This window comes from Uloborus diversus, chromosome 3 (assembly GCF_026930045.1).
Source record: "Uloborus diversus isolate 005 chromosome 3, Udiv.v.3.1, whole genome shotgun sequence".
Lineage (NCBI taxonomy): Eukaryota > Metazoa > Arthropoda > Arachnida > Araneae > Uloboridae > Uloborus > Uloborus diversus.
The window spans coordinates 146,325,679-146,345,872 of NC_072733.1; the positions used below are offsets into that span (position 1 = coordinate 146,325,679).

Here is a 20,194-nt window from a genome sequence, read left to right on the forward strand (position 1 = left end):
CTTTGTCATAAAATTAAGAGGAGTGGGAAAAATAATATCATTCCGAAACATAAATACTAAAACGTGAGATACAATAGCACAGCATGTTATTCTGCCAATTAATTGGTCATCGTTTCGTGTCTTAAATTATAGTTACATACCTATAAAATAAAATGGAAACCAAAATGTTTAGAAAGTTAAAGTTTCTGAACGGATACCTTATGAAATAAAATCTATTCATTACCTTGAACAATGTTTAATAGCATTTTTGACGGATGCAAATTGTCCTCTATTCTCGTACAGGAATTTAAAAAATAAAAAATAAAATAAAAATAAAAACCTTATCAGCTATATTGCGTTCTGGGAAACGATGGACAAGATGTAAACAAACATGTTTCCAGTTTAAAAGTTTGCCATTAACAAACTTCTGGGGATATTTCCTTCAAAAAAAAAAAAAAGCAACTAAACAATGTTCAAAATCAATTATTTTTTGCTTCAGTCAACTGTTACAACAAAACTTGTCTATTGAAAGCTGATGGGATACTGTGAACATTATGAATTTTTAAAATGATTCTTCTACGCATAAAAAATTGCTATTCAATCCTATTAGCATAAGTCACAAAAAATTTAATGAAAACATTTTTATAACACTGATTTCTCTGCTAAAACTCTATCCATCGAAAAATTGAAAATTTTTCTCTAATATTTAATTCCCATAATGATAGCATAAATTACTTTATTTTAAAATGTCATCAAGTGAAAGATTATTTTTCAGATTATGCTTATTTTATTTTATTTTATCAAATGCAATATGTTCTACTTTCTTTTCTAGGTTATTCCTAATAGTTGTAGCATTGCTGATATTATTACAAAATTTACAATCTTCAGCAACTACGGATCTGGTTATTGAAGATAATTTACTAGGTAAGGGCATGCTATGATTACTATAAGGGAATAAACGTTTCTCAAGTTAACTGAATAATTTCTTGTTTTATGGAATTATTAGTTTCGCCAATGCTATTATTGCAGAGGTAAAACTTCATTGGTTCTCAAGAAAGTACTTTGTTAAATCATGTATTTAAAAGCTGATTTTTTTTGAAAATACCATTAAAAATAATGTCTCTATGTTATAAATGTATAATTTAGAATAAATATAGTAGAGGAGAGTGTTGTACTTTGGGACGTTTGTACCTTGGGACACTGCTAATTTCTAAGAATCTATTTTTAGCAGACATGTTTTTGTAATGTCTAATAGTAACCTTCACCATTAAATTGTACCATAGTAAAAATCAGCATCAAATGAGTAAAATTGACGATTTTCTGAGAGAAAGAAAATTTTATGACTCAAAAGTAAATATTTTCTTTATTTTTATTTCGCTTTCTGTCTTTGTATTTGTAACTTTAATCAACTGAATAATTTGCTATGAGAAAATAATGATAGTGCATCTAGATTGACCATTATTTTGGTTATTCTTAAACCACGTGGTGATTGTACTTTGGGAGAGCCAAACATTTTGTACCTTGGACACGTTCCAAGGTACAACATATGCATGGTTCTTAATAATTAAGATATGTTTAGGAACATGGAACAATGTTATAATCTTATGAAGTCTTTCAAACACATTTGATGTTATATAATAATTCATAGTTCATTATTCATAATTAATTATTAATTATTCATGATTTAAACCACTACCATGAAGAAAATATTCTTTTTTTTTCTGGTGAAAATTGGTTCAAGTATATGGCTTTTTCGTGAATCATGAAGACGTTCCCATACTACAGCAGAATGTGTCCCAAGGTACAGTAGGATGTTTACATTAGGGCAGCTTGGAACTTTTATTTTAAATGGATGGCAACATTTTATTTTCAAACTGTCTGAATTAAAAAAAATATATTGCATAGAAGTATGTTGGGGTGGGTATTTTAATGTAACTTAGATTTTAAATTTCATTCACATAACTGACGTTAAAAATTAAAATATGAAAAGTGTCGCAAGGTACAACACTCTCCCCTAATTCGACACATATTAAAAATATTATCCAAACCCTTCCATCTCTTTAAGGACTGAAATTCGTATTTCTTTTCAGAAGCTGAAGCTTGTACATTGCACCTTTGTACATGTTTTAGGGTACATTTCACCCATCCGTTAAACGGTTATGCTTTAATGTGCATCATCAAAGGAAAATTGAAAGTGGAAGAACATAACTTCTAATAGTGGAGGAGTAATTAATGTTGGAGGATGTATTTTAAGGGCAAATTTTTAATTGTGAAAAAATCTAATGAAATCGAGGTGAAATCTCACAATGGCAGATCATCATGCGATTTTGCCCCGTGATAAAGAGTGGATTACATTCGACCCTTATTTCTTCAAATCCAAACTAACTTTACCAGATGTTGCTTAAGCAAATATCTAGCGAAGAATCTAAGATTAAATGCCACAATTTTTTTTAAACTTACTTGGGAATCTTTTACAATGCTCTAATTTAGGCGAAAAAGGCTTTAAAATAAGCTTGAAAACAGAGCAAATGCGAATTTTTTTTTTCAGATGCGAGTCTTAGGGCAGGTACGTTTTTTGTTGATCAATTTCCCTTACAAGTGAACAACTCGTCGGTGTTACAGGGGGCTTAAACAAATTAATTCAAAAAATAACTACACTATACCATTCTACCTTGGTGTATTGTTTTGTTCAGGTTTCGCTTAACAGAAAAATAGGGGACACACACAAATGTAAAGGATGATATTGCCTTCATCCTTACTTTTGTAATGGGATGAACTTTTCTAATAAATTATATCTCAGTAAAATTTCACTAAAAATCATTTGGTGATTAATTATTTTAAACATATTTTATAGGCTCTTCCATGAAACTTGAACATAACCTTGGAAAAACATGGCAAGAAAAAGTAAAGAGAAAACAGGATAAAGCAAATGAAACATGGCAAGAAAAAGTAAACAAAAACAAAGAAACAAGGCAAGATAAAGTAAACAATAACAAGGAAACATGGCAAGAAAAAGTAAATGATAACAAGGAAACATGGCATGAAAAAGTAAACAATAAAAAGGATAAGAACAAGGATAAAGACAAGGATAAAAACAAAGATAAAGACTTAAATAAAAGGACTGAACGACAATCAACTATGAGCGTACAAGGTAGAGTACTTTCTTAAAGGATTTATTCGGAACCTATAGCATTGATAATTGGAATGAGTGTATAGCAGGCACCGGTCTGCATATCCGCAGACCCCGCGGCACGGGTAGGGGGCGCGGCCATTAAGAGCTCAACGGCCCCAGAAGTTAGAAAAAAAAAAAAAAAAAAAAAAAAAAAAACTAATAAACAAACCTTAACTACTGCTTCTGTTAAATTTAAAGAAATTAAAGCTCAAAAATATCAATTGGTAGCAAATCCTAAATCTATACTAATAATATAAATCTGAAGAGTTTGTTTGAACGTACTAATCTCAGGAACTACTGGTTCGAATTGAAAAATTATTTTTGTGCTGAATAGTCCATTTATTGAGGAAGGCTGTATACCATCACGCTATGACTAATAGGAGTGGAGCAGCAATAAATTGAAATTAAATCAATAATAATCATGACGCATTTTTTGTTCCATCAATTGTTCTAACTTTTGTTACCCGAATAACTCAGTCGGTAAAGCGCTGGGCTAGCAACCCTAGGGTCTTGAGTTCAAGCCCGGCTGCTGGCGGCAAGATTTTCAGCATTTCTTAACTGGCTCATTTAAAAATTAAGTAATTTACAAATCAAAGGTTTTCAATTATTTTTTATTGATTTGTTTTCTCGATTTTCTTATTTAACGGAAAACATCGCGGGTGAAACCACGGGGCACAGCTAAAAATAAATAAAGGAAAGTATAAATTGTTTCTCAATATTATTACTGACCCAGGCAACGCTGGGTATGTTTACTAGTAAGTAATAAAATTGTTCGTCTAAAAGTGCCTGAGAAGAGTAAATAATAAGTTTGTGTTTTGAATTTCAAGAAGTTTTCAAAGATGAAGCATTTTATTTTTCACACCCTTGCATTTAGGAGACCAACAACAAATTGAAGAAACCAAAATAGTTTTTGGATCATCCTTTTTTGTAAATAGCCTAGAAAAAACTGTGAAGTTCAGAAATTAATTTACTTACTATCAAGGATTAATTAGAATGGGAGCTCGCAGGGGCTCACCACCAGTATGTCTTTTCAATTTTAAAGGAATTTTCCCTTATTAGACATGATTAAGGCTATTTATGCACGAAAATAAGTTTTGGAGACTATAGGGCACCAACCCTTTTTTTTTTTTTTTTTTTACCGAGAAATTCATGCAAAATTCATGCATCCCTTGGCAGGTGTTGGAAAACTAATAATGGAAGTAACTTGATCTAACATGATATATAATTGTGTACAGCAGCATATGTTTTGGTGTTGTGTTTTCATATTTGATTCGTGTAATAATGTACTGCTATATAATAAAATGCAATTAATAGTTAAACGATTATTTCATAGCATTAATTTTTTCTTCAAATCAATGAATTAAGCTTACAATCTGAAGAGAGATAAAAATGATTTTTATTCAAGCGAGCAAGTCAGAACATAAAACTTATACTGAAAACTGTTTATTTGATAACAAATTTTCAAACCAATATTTGCAAAAATTGTAAATAAATAAAGAAATGAAAAATTAATAATATGTTTATGATGGAAAAAATTACCTGTAACTTCCAAAAATTCTTGTTTTTGGATACTATGCGTAAAACCTAACTATTGCAGGAGAGCAAAAACTTTTTTGACAAACATCTCTTGCTTTATTGTTCATATCTCTTAACATGATTTTTTGAAAGTTTTGTCTTTACTTAAAAAAATATATATTAATAAAACTAATTTTTTTAACACAATTATAAACTTCAGGCCTCTTGCGGGAGACTTAGATATTTTTTATTTGAATAAATCTTTTGCAGTAGACGTGGTTGTCAACATGTGGCACGTGGGGAACTTTTTATAAAGAGCAATTATTATCAAATTACAACCCACTATTCTAAATATGATCAATGATTTCCAAAACTTGCTTCAACTTGGAACAATCTTGTCCTATTACCTAGCTGTGATTTATCAAAGTAATTTAAGCAATGAAAAAAATCGACACTGAGTGGTGTTGCATTTTTGGTGGATCAAGAACTCCAATGAAATTTCCGCGTTATCCGCTGTTTTGGATTATTGTTTTTCCGTTTTTGAATGGTAATTATAGTGTGCAGAAATTTGTTCTCTTGTTAGACTTAAATACATTTTGGGCTTTTGGTTTTGATTAAATATTACAAGTGTGCTATTTATTTTTGTTTCTTTTCTTTTCTTTCAATAAATTAATATTTATTTTTGTATCAGAGAATTTATTTTTCAAATTACTACTTCTTAATAATTATAAGAAAACTGAGATGTTAGTAAATTTGGAGAATCATAAGAAAACTTTTGTGCATGCTTTATAGATTCACCAATGAAATATGGGCTAAAGACTCTTGGTAAATCTTGGCCAAAAGAAGATGACGCAAAGAAGACAAAAGAAAAAGAGAAACATAAGGACAAAAATGTTGATAAAAGGACGGAGCGTCTATCAACCGCAAGTGTACTCGGTGGGCAAAGTTTTACATTCTTTTCTTTTTCTTTTCTTTAAACCACTCAGAAGGTGTCGGTTACTTAAAAGTACAAATGAAATGATTAAATCTGATGGTGTTTTACTTTTTGTGTGATACGCACCGACCGAAAATGTTTATACAGATACATTATCAATGACTGAGATAAAACGTTTTCAACCGAATTACCTCATCTTAGAACTACAATAAAAGCGGTACTGAATAATGACCTATAAAGATTGAAAGAAACCAACATTTGCGCTTTTTATAGCATAATTTAAGTATTCTATGATGTATTGTACTTCATAATAATAGTAATAATAGTAAGAAAAAGAATAGAAATAATAATAATAGTAATGATAATGATAATAATGGATCACGATGATGATGAAAATAAGGATGATAATATGTAATAATAATAAAATTATTATTATTGTTATCATTATTATTTTACCTGTGGTTAATACTATACGACTTGGCAACTACAGTTCTGTTTTTTTTCCCCTAGTGTTTTGAGGAAATTTCAACAAATTAGGGTCTTTTCACAATTTTTGGAGAATGCGAAGTCTTGATTTAAATGTTCTTGCTTTAAATTACCATTCCTAAGTTTTATTTAATTAGAAGTATTTATATCGTCGAACACAAAATTTCAACAAAGGTGAAACATTCCATTTTTCCAAATTTGCAGTTGTATAAACGACCTAAAAACAATTTAACTTCACTTTTTGATGTAGTTTATGTATTATGGGTATTAAATATTATGTACCTATTGTTTGATGCATTATTGGATTATATTCCCTAAATATTATCCAATGGAGATTATATTTAGGGAAATAATCTTCATTAAAAAATAATTCCAACGGAAAAAAATGAAACATTTGCGTCTAAAACTTAAGGAATTGGAGTTCAAAGTTTTAAGGGACCGTGCAGAACATGAAATTGGATACCCTCTCAGAAAGAATGACAGGGTTGTTGAAGTAAAAAAACAAAATATTTACATTTTTCATTTCTTTTGAAAAATAAATACAAATGCTATGCTATGATACGTAAAAGCACACTACAAAAGCTCGTACAATTTGAAAAAGCAACTGTATGATTTCGTAGGGAAGGGTGGCCCAAAGCAGGTAGGTCGCCCAAAGCGGGTACGCATTCGCATGTCCCGCATGGTGTGCAAGCTGCGAAGTCTGTCTTTGTTGTGTTTACCCGAACATCCCCGAGTTTCAATCAGTCACAGCGAGGCAGCAGTGAAGCGGCATGGCGTAACCAGACTTAAAATAAGAAAAATGATACATACCTAAAAAAACAAAAAAAAACTGGAGGTATGTAACTTGCGATTAGTCGAGGACCAGTTTATTTTTTTACTATCAATAATATTACGTTACTCTGACACCATCCACGTACAAACTACGACGGTCATTTCGTTTCTTTCTTTTTTAAATTTAAGGTTATGATTATTGGAATAAAAAACGTGCTTTCGGGCAAAGGTGGGTATATTAATTTAATCATGTATTTATTTATGATTTGTTGACACATGTGCTGACTCAGATTTTCTATTTCAATAGGATAAGTATAACTTTAAAAAGATATTTTTTATGATGGCAATTAATTAGTCTATTAATTTAATCAGTTATTGCTTTATGTTTTATAAACAAATGTGCTGACTTTAAATTGGATATGTATCACTTTTTTATGCATTTTTTTAATGGCAGGTAGCTAGTAAACTAATTTAATCATTTATAACTTCATTATCTGATTAACTAATGTATCAAACCACAAGTAGTTAAGCTTACCCGCTTTGGGCCCTCTGGCAGGGCAAAGCGGGTTTTTCAAGTGTTTGTAATGTTTTATAATAAATAAATATTGGGTTTGAAATAATACAAAAATGACTTTTTATTTTGAAGTTCAAGAACCCTACTAGGAAATGAAACCAAATTTGTAGCGATAAAAATCCAAAACTACAATTTTCGAGCGTTCTCCGTTAACCTACCCACTTTGGGTCACCCTCCCTATAATTTTAAACCGTTGTTAGCCGCTATGTTTCCACCGAAAAGTAATAATTGACTGTAAATGCAAAGTGGTTTAAGTCACATAACGCTGTGTTTCATGTCTAGGTGAACATTTGTCGTACTAGTATGAAACGCTTTGTATTGGAATTTTTTTTCTATGGAGCTTATTTCGCTAAATATAAGTTAGGAAACCTAAGGTCCATATAAAAAGTTAGATTTCGAATTTTTTCGCTAATTGTCTTTTTCGCTTCATACTCTCAATATCTAAACTCCGTGCCTTATTTAGACCATTTTTGCACATGGAAGTATGCGTCTAGGGCTAACGGTTGCGAAAATAGATGCCTTACGATTAAACGGATACACGCTGTACAAAATATAATGGTGAAAATAAGTTGCAGAGTGAAGATATTAAAAGTTTGCAGCGAAAACAAATTGATGAAAACGTACGAAATATAACTTTTTATATGTTCTTAAGGTCCTCTTATTCATGTTTAGGGAAACCACAAGTATGATATCGATCATCGGTAACAATATCTACTTGTTATTCAAAGTTTTTACTGTGATTTTTGGATAACATGCATATATATTACAAGTAACTTTTACTACACCATGCAGTAAGATAAAGCTTCCACTCAGGATGCAGTCTCATTCCCGGACGCATATATTACTTTTATCTTTTGGTACTCTATGCAAAAAAATATTTCTTCTACTCCGGTTTCAGTCTGCCGCCCGGACGCGTAGCATTATATACGTTTTACTCGAGTTTAGAACCAAGAGAATTGTCTAACTCTAAATTAATTTAGATGTAACTATCTCAGTATTTTCTGAAAAGAGAATTTATCTATTTTACGTAAAAATAAACATCTTTGCTAATATAAAACGAAATAAGATTTGTTCTTTGAAACTGTTATGCATTATTTATCAGTAAATTTCAACTGTTAGGATATCCTGTTTGGTAAGGAATGAGATACTGCGTGAAGCAAATAAAGAACCACTTTACGAAAACGTTCTACTTAAACCAAGAATTCTCTAAGGAAGCATTTTCGTACATGCCTTTTTAAAAGTAACTAAGCAAAAATGAAACTTCCAAGAGCATAATAATTCCAAAGCGATTTAGAAGTCTCTCGAAAAAAGCTTCTAACATCGCTTTTCACAAATTGGAAATGATCCACAGAAGTACAAATCCACTCAAATGCACCAAACGAAATTGAAAACTCACATACTGCAATGATTTCCATATACTTGATACTACTACGAGTTTCTTCATAGTGAAGCCAAATAGCTATCACCAGGTCGACGTGAAAATGGATTCTAAACTCTTAAAAGATGTCTCAAACTGTAAGTTTCTTGCCCAGTTGTTTGAGCTCTCAAAAAGACGTTTTTCGAATTGACGAGAATAGCCGGTCTGTTCAAAAGTCTAGTATTCAACAGAGAAGAGTCTAGTATTTAGAAATTGCGTGAACTGGCGACGGATTTACCGACCATTTGATCTTTGAATCATTTGGTAAAACATTACCAAATTTGGAGTCAAGAGACTCCAAATCTAGGCTCAACTTTACGATAGTAGCTATTGTTGGCAAACTTAGTGGACCAATCATGACACTTCCTGTTGATCTCTATGAAACTCCATCCTACCTCATTTTAGGTACGCATGAAAAACTGATATTTTGATTTCAACTAAAAATGTATTCATAGGACAGTTCGTATAGGATTTATTTGTCTTTTTTTCTTTTTCAACAAAAAGCAGAAACATTTTATGGGACAGTAACAGTTTTTCAGAGTAAATTTTCATTGTCAATAACCGTTTATTAATATGTATGTATATATTTCAGAATCACCATTTAAGTACAACAAGAAGGACCTTGATGCAGCTTGGAAGGATAAAAAGGACTTTTTTATTCCGACAGAACATGACAGAAAATGGGATAAAGTAGACAAGGGATGGAAAACGTTTTCTGCTGATGATAATTTGCTTGGTAATATTCACCATTCTCAATACGTATGAGTAAACCAAATCAACATATTCAAATTTATAAGAGAAAATTTTGTAATTGATTTTCGTAAATCAACGCATATGCTGATAAAATACAAGGTTGTCGAAGTTAAACTACCCCAACTCAGAGGGTTGCGCAAAGCGATCATAATGACATGATATTTGGAGGACAGACGTTTCAAGCCGTACGCTTTAGATTTATTTTTAAAAAAAAATAGTACAAAAATGTATCTATAGATAAAGCTAACACGCAGTAGCGGGACAGGGGAACCGCCCCCCAAAAAGGAAAAGTTAATTATTAATATTCCTTTCATATTTTATTATTTAAAAAGAACACATAAGGCACTAATCTTATTTGAATAGAAGCATTTTGATTTGCTAAAGAAGTAATACTGGAGTCGAAAAGCAGAACGGCAGAAGACATTTAACCATTGGTTTCGAATTCAAGGGAACGTTTTATCGCGCTTTGTCTATTAATTCTTCTTTGATGGAATCAGTAATTACATTTTTTAAGAAATATCTGGAGACGTACCTAGAAAAGTCATTTCGATCCAGGAAGCTATATGAGAAATAATAGATTTTTTTTTCAGCTTATAAAAAGTACAAAATGAAATAAATCACATTATAGTTTCTTGGCAAAACTATAATATTAATGAAAACGGCATGTAGTATTGAAGTTTTAAGAAGAAATCAGCAACTGCTTTGAAATTCGCAAAAAAGTTGTTTCTGAATTCTTCAATAAAACCTGCATGTTATGAAGCTATGATTTTCTTATTTACATTATAGTTAAAATATAAATTCATTTATAAAAACTCAAATGAGGTATGGGTTTATTTAATAACCTTCTCCTTGTGTCTTAATCGTTATGAAAATGTTCCTAATTAAAACCGCTCATTTTACAGCTTCTCGGTGACATTATATAGAGTTCAGTATACAGGGTGGTTATAAAATAACATAGGTGCTCAGAGCCCTCTAGCAAGTGAAATATTCAACGAAACATTGCCAAATTTCATGGGCGTACATAGCAGACCATGGAACTTCGATTTCTGCAAAAAAAAAAAAAAAAAAAAGTACCAAAATTCACCACCAGGGGGATTTTGGCACTGCAAAAGTGTATTACTTGCGAATACTGAAGAATTAAATGATAAAAAATTCAGCACACATCAAGTTTTTAACTACAAATGTTTGTTGCTTTCAAATAAGGTTCAATAATACCAACAAGAAATTTCAATTCGTAACAAGAGAAGAATAATACTAAAAGTCGTCACGAAGAAATTTTGGCGCGGAAGCAAGGATTTCTTCCAGAATAATATTCCTATAAGATGGTGCACCACCCCACGTTGAGCTTTAGGTACTCAGTGTATGGCGACATTTCTCTGATAGCAGATTTATTACTCATGCATTTCCTACGGTATGGCCACCGTGGTCGCCCGATCTTTCACCTTGTGACGTTGTCGACTCTTTTTATCGGAATTTTCTGTTTCTCAGCATTAAAAATGCGTCACCAAATATTTTACGGAAAAAAAATTGCATGTGCTCTATTGTTATTTAACGTTTAAAAATAATATCGATAGATGAGTTTTATCCGAAATACTGTCGATCATTAGTTATTTCTCATAGTACAAATAAGGACGTTATAGTGTTTCAAATCAAGAAAACTATTTTGCGAATGAATTCAAGATAGTCATGTCTTTAGACCATTTAAATATTAAAAGAAAAAATAATTCTTTAGGGTCGCCGATGAAGTTCAACAAAAAAGATCTTGATCAGTCATGGAAAGACAAAAAAGATTATTATATTCACAAAAACGATGCAGCATCATGGAATAACACAAAAGATGCTTGGAAAGACACACATTTTAATTTATTGGGTAAGTATTTTGATTTTGAAAAATCTTAATTCCGCACATCACAGTGTTATTGATTATATTCGACATATTGTCATTAAAATCAGTTTTGGATCTAAATATATGTGATATTTTTCTTTCGCAATATCATTTCCTTTCATCAGAGTTTCTGCCCTGTTGCACTAAAAAATACTTTTTGGGAAAAAATGGCATGTATTCTAGTTGTTATTTAAGCAGTAAAAACAACAGATTATCGAGTTTTACTAGAAGTAATATCGATCATTACAGTTATTTTTTATGAAATAAAGTTATAATAATAAGTTATTATATTTCAGAACAGAAAAAAACTTATGTATGTATATTATGTATTGAACAAATTTAAATTTTCAAACGAAATAAGAATAATCATGACTTAAAACTTTTTTTTTTTAATAAATAAAATTAATTTTTTTAGGGTCACCGATGAAGTTCAACGAAAAAGATCTTGATCAATCATGGAAAGACAAAAAAGATTACTATATACACAAAGATGATGACGCATCATGGAATGATGGAAAAGTAGCCTGGGAAGACACACCAGTTAATTTATTGGGTAAATACCACATAAAAATATCTTATTTCGTAAGTTATAATTCTACTTTTTTTTTATTAGCTCTGAGTTGCTCTAAACTATTAGTTTAGTAGGTGGATTCACCTTTGTGGAAATTAAACGCATCACTCATTTCAGCTTATAATAATTTTCTTGCAGGTTCGCCATTCAAATTCAACAAAAAAGATCTCGATATGTCTTGGCAGGAGAAAAAGGCGCAGTATAGGCCTGGTAGTAATGATCAGAAGTGGGACAATGCTGACAAAGGATGGAAGAAGATTTCATATGATTTTCTGAGTAAAGCAATTATTTAGAATAGTGAATATATATATATATATATATATATATATATATATATATATATATATATATATATATATATATATATATATATATATATATATATATATATATATATATATATATATATATATATATATATATATATATATATATGCCTCTAAAAAATGTATCCCCATTTTGAATGAATATACCACAGACAACTATCATGATATAGTAAAATTTCATGCATTAAAAAAAGTGAATCAATGTAGAAACCAGCGTTGTTGATCATTGTGGTCCAGGCACAGCTGATACCTAATAACGCTGACCATTGAAATCCAAAATGTTTATACTTCGATTGGTATTTGGACAATCCTCTCTCAATGGTTGCTCTCAACTCATTGATTGTAAGCTGGTTTTGTATTGTAAACATTATTCTTGACATGCCCCCACCATAAAAAAAAAAAAAAAATCATCGAGGTCAAATATAGAGACCGTAAGGGGGGGGGGGTATGGAAGTTGATTGTCCTTTGCAAATTTTGCATAGTACCACTCACACAACTCAGTTCTCTAATCATGATCATCTTCATGAAGAGTCTGCACAAATCTAGGAATGAAAGTTTTTCATTGCGAAAGCTTCAAAATGCGATAGACGCATTCACGAGCAGCTTGCCCAACAGTTTTTTTTAAGGAGATTAAAAGAGCATTCAATGACTCTTCTTTCTTTTGCAAAACTGGATGATCGTAGTCATTCTAAATGGTTCTCTCTCTCTCTCTCATTGACACTTCTTGTTTCTTAAATTTATTCAGCAAACGAATAATTCCCAGTTTCGTTGTTGCATCTCGTTGAAACTCTTTTCTAATTTGTTTTTATAGTTCCCTTATGTTCTCAGTTTCCAGTGGCACTTAACAACGAATTTTCTTTTATTCAAAATTTAGTCTGACTTCAGCAGTTGTTTAAGAGTCATTTTTTTTAATGCTGGAAAAAGTGAATGGGGGCCTGATAGTTGACACCTTCAATTTTCCTGAAACTTTCAGGATACTTTACTAGCATTGTGATAAGAAAAAGTTTGGCTTCTTTCCTCTCTAATTTGACTTGTTGGCCCTCGAGTGGAGGTCAAAGTTTAAGGTCGTGAGAAAAAAGAGCTAAATATATGATTGCTTTGCTTCAAAAGCAATGAGTGAACCAAGCCAATTCTTTTAAATAAGGATACTACTTGATACTAGGTACATTCTAGTATAAATATTTTGGTGACTTACTCATGGCTTTGAGGGCAAAGGTCAATTGAAAATGCAACTTTTAAAACTTTTTTTGCCTTGTTTTGGCCCGGATATCTGCTAAAGCAGAGAGTAACCCTCGGAAATAAGTATATGATTAACTACTCACCATAGTACAGTACTAAGAAAAATATAAAATTGTTTTCGTTTCTCTTGGCTTTAGAAGTTAAACGGTCTTAAAAGTCGATGGTTTTTTAAAAGTGGCCAAGTTTAGAGGTCAATAACTTTGTTCACGACGGGGCAACAACTTTAGGCTATAGCTGTAGTTATAGTCCGAGTGGTGTAGTTTAAGGTCCAGGTTAGAAACCCATGGCAACTAATCAAAATGTTTAATTACGCGGTCTCAAAGTTGATAATTTGAAACAAAAAGAATCAAAGTTTTGGGTCAATTGCTCTAAGTCAATAACTTTGGCAAGGGCTGTAATTATGCTCTACGTGATGTAGTTTTAGACTCATGTCAGAAAACCATGAGATCAAATCATCTTACTTAATTAAACGGTCTCAAAAATGATGATTTCAGTATGAAAGAGCGTTTTTTCCCTAGTTTATATGCGTGCTACTCAAAATCTTATGAGCTCAAACACACATAAATTCTAGAACGAATCAACTGCCAAATGTACTTTAAGTTCCCAAAATTTCATGCTTCCAGTGCAATAAAATTTTCTGTAACCTTGACCACAACATGGTAATTCTTCTCACAAAACTGATCCGCCATTTTGGAGCACTTTATTAGGAGATCCTAGATTCTCAGGATTCGGACCTCGGAAGCTGAGAATTTGCATAGGTTAGCTTCAAAGACATTTCTACACCTCTATAAAATTTCAATTAATTCAGTGTTGATCTAGCAGGGACAATTTGAAAAATTTAGGTCAGTTGACGTGAAATCACTTTGATATAACATTGTGACAATTCATATGCATCTTTTATTATTTTTGACTTTATAATAATCATAAACCAATGCTATATTTTAGGAAAGGGATTGCAATTGAGTAAGATATTGAGTTCATAATTACAGTAAAATTTGCGTATACACTACTTATATAGTAATAAACTTTTTTATTAAATAAATCTCAAAAGTAAAAATATAAAAATATAACGTAAAAAAAAGAAAAAAAACAGGTTTTTTTTTTTGACAATAACAAAAGATGCGGATGAAATGTGCATAATGTTTATATCAGAGTGATCCCACGTCTACTGGCCTAAATTTTTACATGATCGAGTGGGGACAGTTTGAAAAATCCGGTCAGTTGACGTGGAATCACTCTGATACAACATTGCGACAATTCACATGAATATTCGGTTATTTTTGACTTTATAGTGATCGTAAATCATTGCTATACTTTGGAAGAGGATTACAATTGGATAAGAGATTGAGTTCATAATTACAGTAGAATGTGCATATACACTACTTATATATAGTAATAAATTTTTACAAATAAACAAATTTATTAAATTTGGCTCAAAAATAAAAACATAAATACAAAGTAAAAAAAAATGCACAGGTATGTTAGACAATAACAAAAGATGTAGGTGAAATGTGCATAATGTTTATATCAGAGTGATTCCACGTCAACTGACCTGATTTTTCAAACTGTCCCCGTTCGATCATCCCCGAATGCGATGAAATTTTACAGAGGCGTAGACATGTCTTTGAAACTAACCTGATGCTAATTTTCAGCTTCCGAGATCCGAATCCTGACTGTCTAGGATCTTCAAAATATAGTGCTCCAAAATGACGGATCAGCTTTGTGAGAAGAATTGCCATGTTGTGGTCAGGGTTACAGAAAACTTTATTACACTGGAAGCACGAAATTTTGGGAGCTTAAAGTACATTTGGGTGTTGATTCGTTCTAGTATTTATGCGAGTTTGAGCTCATAAAATTTTGAGTAGCACGCATATAAACTCGTGAAAAAACGCTCTTTTATACTGAAATTATCATTTTTGAGACCGTTTAAATAAGTAAGATGATTAGATCTCATGGTTTTCTGACATGAGTCTAAAACTAATCCACGTAGAGCATAATTACAGCTCTTGCTCAAAGTTGTTGACTCAGGCGTTTTAGAGTAATTGACCTAAAATTTTGATTCTTTTCGCTTCAAATTATCATCTTTGAGACCACGTAATTAAAAAAATTGATTAGTTGCCACGGGGTTCTAATCTGGACCTTAAACTACACCACTCCCACTCGGACTACAGCTGTGTCCCAAAGTTGTTGACCCGCACCCGTCGCGAACAAAGTTATTGACCTCTAAACTTGGCCATTTTAAAAAAATCATCGACTTTGAGACCGTTTAACTACTAAAGCCAAGAGAAACGATATAGTTATTTTATACTTTTCTTAGTACCATACCGTGGTAAGTAGTTAATCATATACTTTTTCGGGGGGGGGGGGGTACTCACGGCTTTAGCAGATATCCGGGTCCAAACAAGGCAAAAAAGTTTTAAGAGTTGGATTTTCAATCGACCTTTGTCTTCAAAGCCATGAGTGAGTCACCAAAATATTTATACTAGAATGTAGCTAGTATCAAGTAGTATTCACATTTAAAAGAATTGGCTTGGTTCACTCATTGTTTTTGAAGCAAAGCAATCATACAGGGTGTTCCATTTTAACCAGCAAGACCTTTATTTTCGTAACCGTTAGTCCTAGATGTATACTTCCAAACACAAAAATGTTCGAAATCAGATGCAGGGTTAAGATATTGAAAGTTTGTAGGGAAATAATTTCCATTGAAAAATAATTCCAACACAAAAAGTTTGAAATTAGTACGACCAATATTCACCGAGATATGAAACGCAGCGTTTTGTGACTTACACCACTTTTCAATCGCCTTCAATATTACCTTTTGGGAGAAAATATATTGATTAACAAGTGTTTGAAATTACATGTGTGCATAGAGAGTGATTTTTACAAATTATTCTAGGTTTTGTAGTGTGTTTTTGTGTATCACGGCATAACATTTGCATTTATTTTTGAATAGCAATGAAAAATATAAATACCTTGTTTTTCTTACTTTGACCGCCTTTCATTTTTCTGAAAGAGTGATAAGTTCCGAACCCATCTTCTGTATGGTCCCTTAAAACTTTAAACTGGAATATCTCCTTGAGTTTTGGTTGCAGAAACATCAAGTTTTTTGTGTTAGTCGTAGTTTTCAATGGATATTATTTCTCTAAATATTAGTAAGGAGACCTAGGGCCCGTATAAAAAGTTAAATTTCTTTTTTTTTGAGCAATCACGATTGCTTATTGTTCTCACTTGATTGTTTTTGGCGTTTCTTTGATTTTTCCCACCGCCACCCTCCGCACCATCACCGTCGACGGGTTCCTCACGATGCTGCTCCTATAGCGAAAGCCGTCTCCAGGTTGCATCCATGTCCTACACACACGCGCATACATACACAACTACACACACACACACATACACAACTACACACACACACATACACACACAAACACGTACACACACATACACACACAAACACATACACAAACACATAAACACATACACACACGCATACATACAGACACCCACACATACACACACAAAAACATACACACACGCATACATACAGACACCCACACATACACACACAAAAACATACACACACACATACACACAACTACCCACACATTCATGCCTGCATACAGACACAAACACATATGCCTACACACATACACATACCCCCCCACACACACATTCATACACACAACTACCCACACACTTATGCCAGCACACAGACACAAACACATATGCCTACACACACATACACATAACCCCTACACACAAACACATACCCCCACACACAAACACACACGCCTACATACACACACTCGTGATTGCGAAAAACATAATTTGAATTCAAGATGTCAAAATTCAAATTAATTTTTTTTTTTACTCTTTTTACTTCCTTTTACAAAAAAGGAAGTATTGTATTCGCGAAAAAATTTTCACTCAAAAATCGCCCTTAATTTCCATTTTGCTCACCCCCAAATGAATGTTGAGTTTTTTTTTCGATTCGACCACATGCGGAAAAGTGCCTAAGAATGTATAGACACGCGAAATATCCATTTTGACCATCACCGAGGTAATTACAACGACTTTTCTCGTGACGTCTGTATGTATGTGCGTATGTGTGTATGTGCGTATGTGCGTATGTGCGTATGTGCGTATGTGCGTATGTATCTCGCATAACTCAAAAATGGTATGTCCTAGAAAGTTGAAATTTGGTACATAGACTCGTAGTGGGGTCTAGTTGTGCACCTCCCCTTTTGGTTGCTTTCGGATGTTCCTAAGGTGGTCTTTTGCACCTTTTTGGGGGGAAATCATTGTTAATTTCGATGTAAACTCAAGTGGCGTTATAATTTGTCGGACACTTGGCGATATATCGCCAGTCTTTTGGTCGCCAAGTTTTGTCGCCAACTTGGCGACAAATTTGGCGGAGTTTTTTTTTTTTTTTTTTTTTGGTTTCAATTTGGCCATTGTTGGTGATATTTAGAGAATAAATATTGAATCACATTAAAATAGCGAATAATGGGGAAATGACATTAAATTGGAGTAAAAGGAAGTCATGTGATGCACACATCAGCTCGTTATTTTTGCTTTAAGCTTCCAATATCTTATAACTCTGCATTTGATTTTGAACACTTTTGCAATTGGAAGTATACATCGAGGATTAACGGTTGCGAAAATATAGGTCTTGCAGGTTGAAACGGAACACCCTGTATATTTAGCTCTTTTTTTTTTTTCACGACCTTAAACTTTGACCCCCTACTCAAGGACAAACAAGTCAGTTTTTTAAAAAAAGAAACTTCACTTTTTGTTATCATAGTACCACTAATACATCCTGAAATTTTTTACGAAAACTAAAGATATCAACTATCAAAAGTGTCCATTTAAAAAAAAAAAAAATGACTCTAAAGACATCACACTTGAAAAAATGGACGAATGGTGTAGCCGTTAGAATTCTTCAAAGAGGGAATACATTTTTTGGAGCACTCTTCGTTTCATTGATCATAATTATTTTCATTTTTGACCAGTAAAAAAAAATTAATGCTTTTTTATTTTATCATTCAGACCCGTCTTATCAGCACACGCAAACCAAAGAAGCGAAAGAAGAAATTCGGGACGCAAGTAATAAGAAGTGGGATAATGTAAATAAAGGATTTAAAAAGGTTTCTGATGACCATCTGCTATTAGGTAAGCACACTTTATTTGCATCTCAGGGTTGGCATTGGTACCTCAGGGAGAGGCGAGGTGTGCCGCGAAATGTCCGAGGTTATCAATACAATGTAACAGAGATAGGTGCTGTGAAAAAATTCTAATTCTTCCTGTAGATCGAAAAAGTTTGTGAGCCCCTGGTCTATTGAATATGACCGCAAGACATCAACAATAAATAGCCCACAGATCAATGTAAAATTATTCCCTTCCGAAAGTTTCTGAAGTGATGCATGAATAAAGCTCAGATTTAGTCAATTATCGAACTATCAGTTTCTATGGATTTCTTCTAACTTCTTCTCCCTTTCTTTTCTATTTTAGATATTAGATAATCATTTTCTGAATATGATGAATTAATCAATTACATAATGTTCTGAGTGAAATTGTCATATTTTTCTATGAATTTCGCTTTATTAACTCAGGACTTAGTTTTCAGCCTTTGAAAGTTAATGACATTCACTCTTTATTCTTGCGAGATTTCTTCTCATTTCAGTTCTGTCTTTGAAAAGTAAAACTTTCAGCGTCAGTTGCTGCTTTTGAGCTAACTTTTAAAAGTAGTTCAGATTTTTCTAGAAATAATTATTCCTGGGGCAACCACTGTTTCTAAAAAACATAACTTGTTTATTCAGTTCTCTTTCTAGGAAAATATTATCTACGTCTGGAAATTAAATAGATTGAAAAGTCGATTTTCTAGGCTTATTACAGGGATCCTTACTAGAGTCACATTGAATTTCTGCATAGAGGAAAACAGTCAATTTAATTTTGGACCCAGTGGCTTATGCAAACACCATTGAATATTCAGTGCGTGCTCTCTAAAAACGATACTTATAATTAAAAATTTGCTACTTATGCCGGAAAAAAAATATTTTGTTATAAAATCTTGTTTTTATATAAAATTTCCTTTTTGAGTATTTTTTTAAAATGTACTAGTCTGTTTGATGCACCCTATTTTTTTATTTTAATAGCTTTGTTTATAATCATTTGCATAGGAAATTAAAGATAAAGAAAAGTGTGATTTCAAAAATCTATTTATTATTGAAAATTGACAACCTTTTCAGGAAAAAGATTTATATCTTTAAAAAATTTCTTTTTCATATAAACTTTCTTTTACGCAGGATTTTTTTTTTAATGTACCAGTCTTTTATTCATGCAGCCTGATTATAGGTAAATGCTTGAAAACTAAACGCATAAAAAATGTAGTTAAAACATTGTACTTAAGACTAAGCTTATTTGATAATTTTTATTTGCTTAGTTGTTTTATTACTTTATACATCAGTTTATAATTTTGAAAATCATTAAACTCACCAAAATTCGTTCCAGTTTTGCCGATGAACATAATTATATGATTGCTTAAGATTTGTACAAATACTTTTATAAAAGCAATA

The 20,194-nt window shown here is 32.1% G+C and overlaps 1 protein-coding gene across 2 annotated transcripts in view; it reads left to right on the forward strand.

The window, feature by feature from the left end:
* LOC129218700 (uncharacterized) overlaps window positions 1-20,194 on the forward strand; it is a 135,263-nt gene that overhangs the window by 39,946 nt on the left and 75,123 nt on the right. Inside the window, exons 3-10 of one of the 2 annotated variants that reach the window (XM_054853022.1) lie at window positions 812-903; window positions 2,834-3,130; window positions 5,459-5,602; window positions 9,441-9,584; window positions 11,334-11,471; window positions 11,902-12,039; window positions 12,196-12,333; window positions 18,669-18,791. In XM_054853022.1, the coding sequence (XP_054708997.1) occupies window positions 812-903; window positions 2,834-3,130; window positions 5,459-5,602; window positions 9,441-9,584; window positions 11,334-11,471; window positions 11,902-12,039; window positions 12,196-12,333; window positions 18,669-18,791 (1,214 nt within the window). The remainder of the gene's footprint in view (window positions 1-811; window positions 904-2,833; window positions 3,131-5,458; window positions 5,603-9,440; window positions 9,585-11,333; window positions 11,472-11,901; window positions 12,040-12,195; window positions 12,334-18,668; window positions 18,792-20,194) is intronic. The other variant, XM_054853023.1, reaches the window with a different exon arrangement.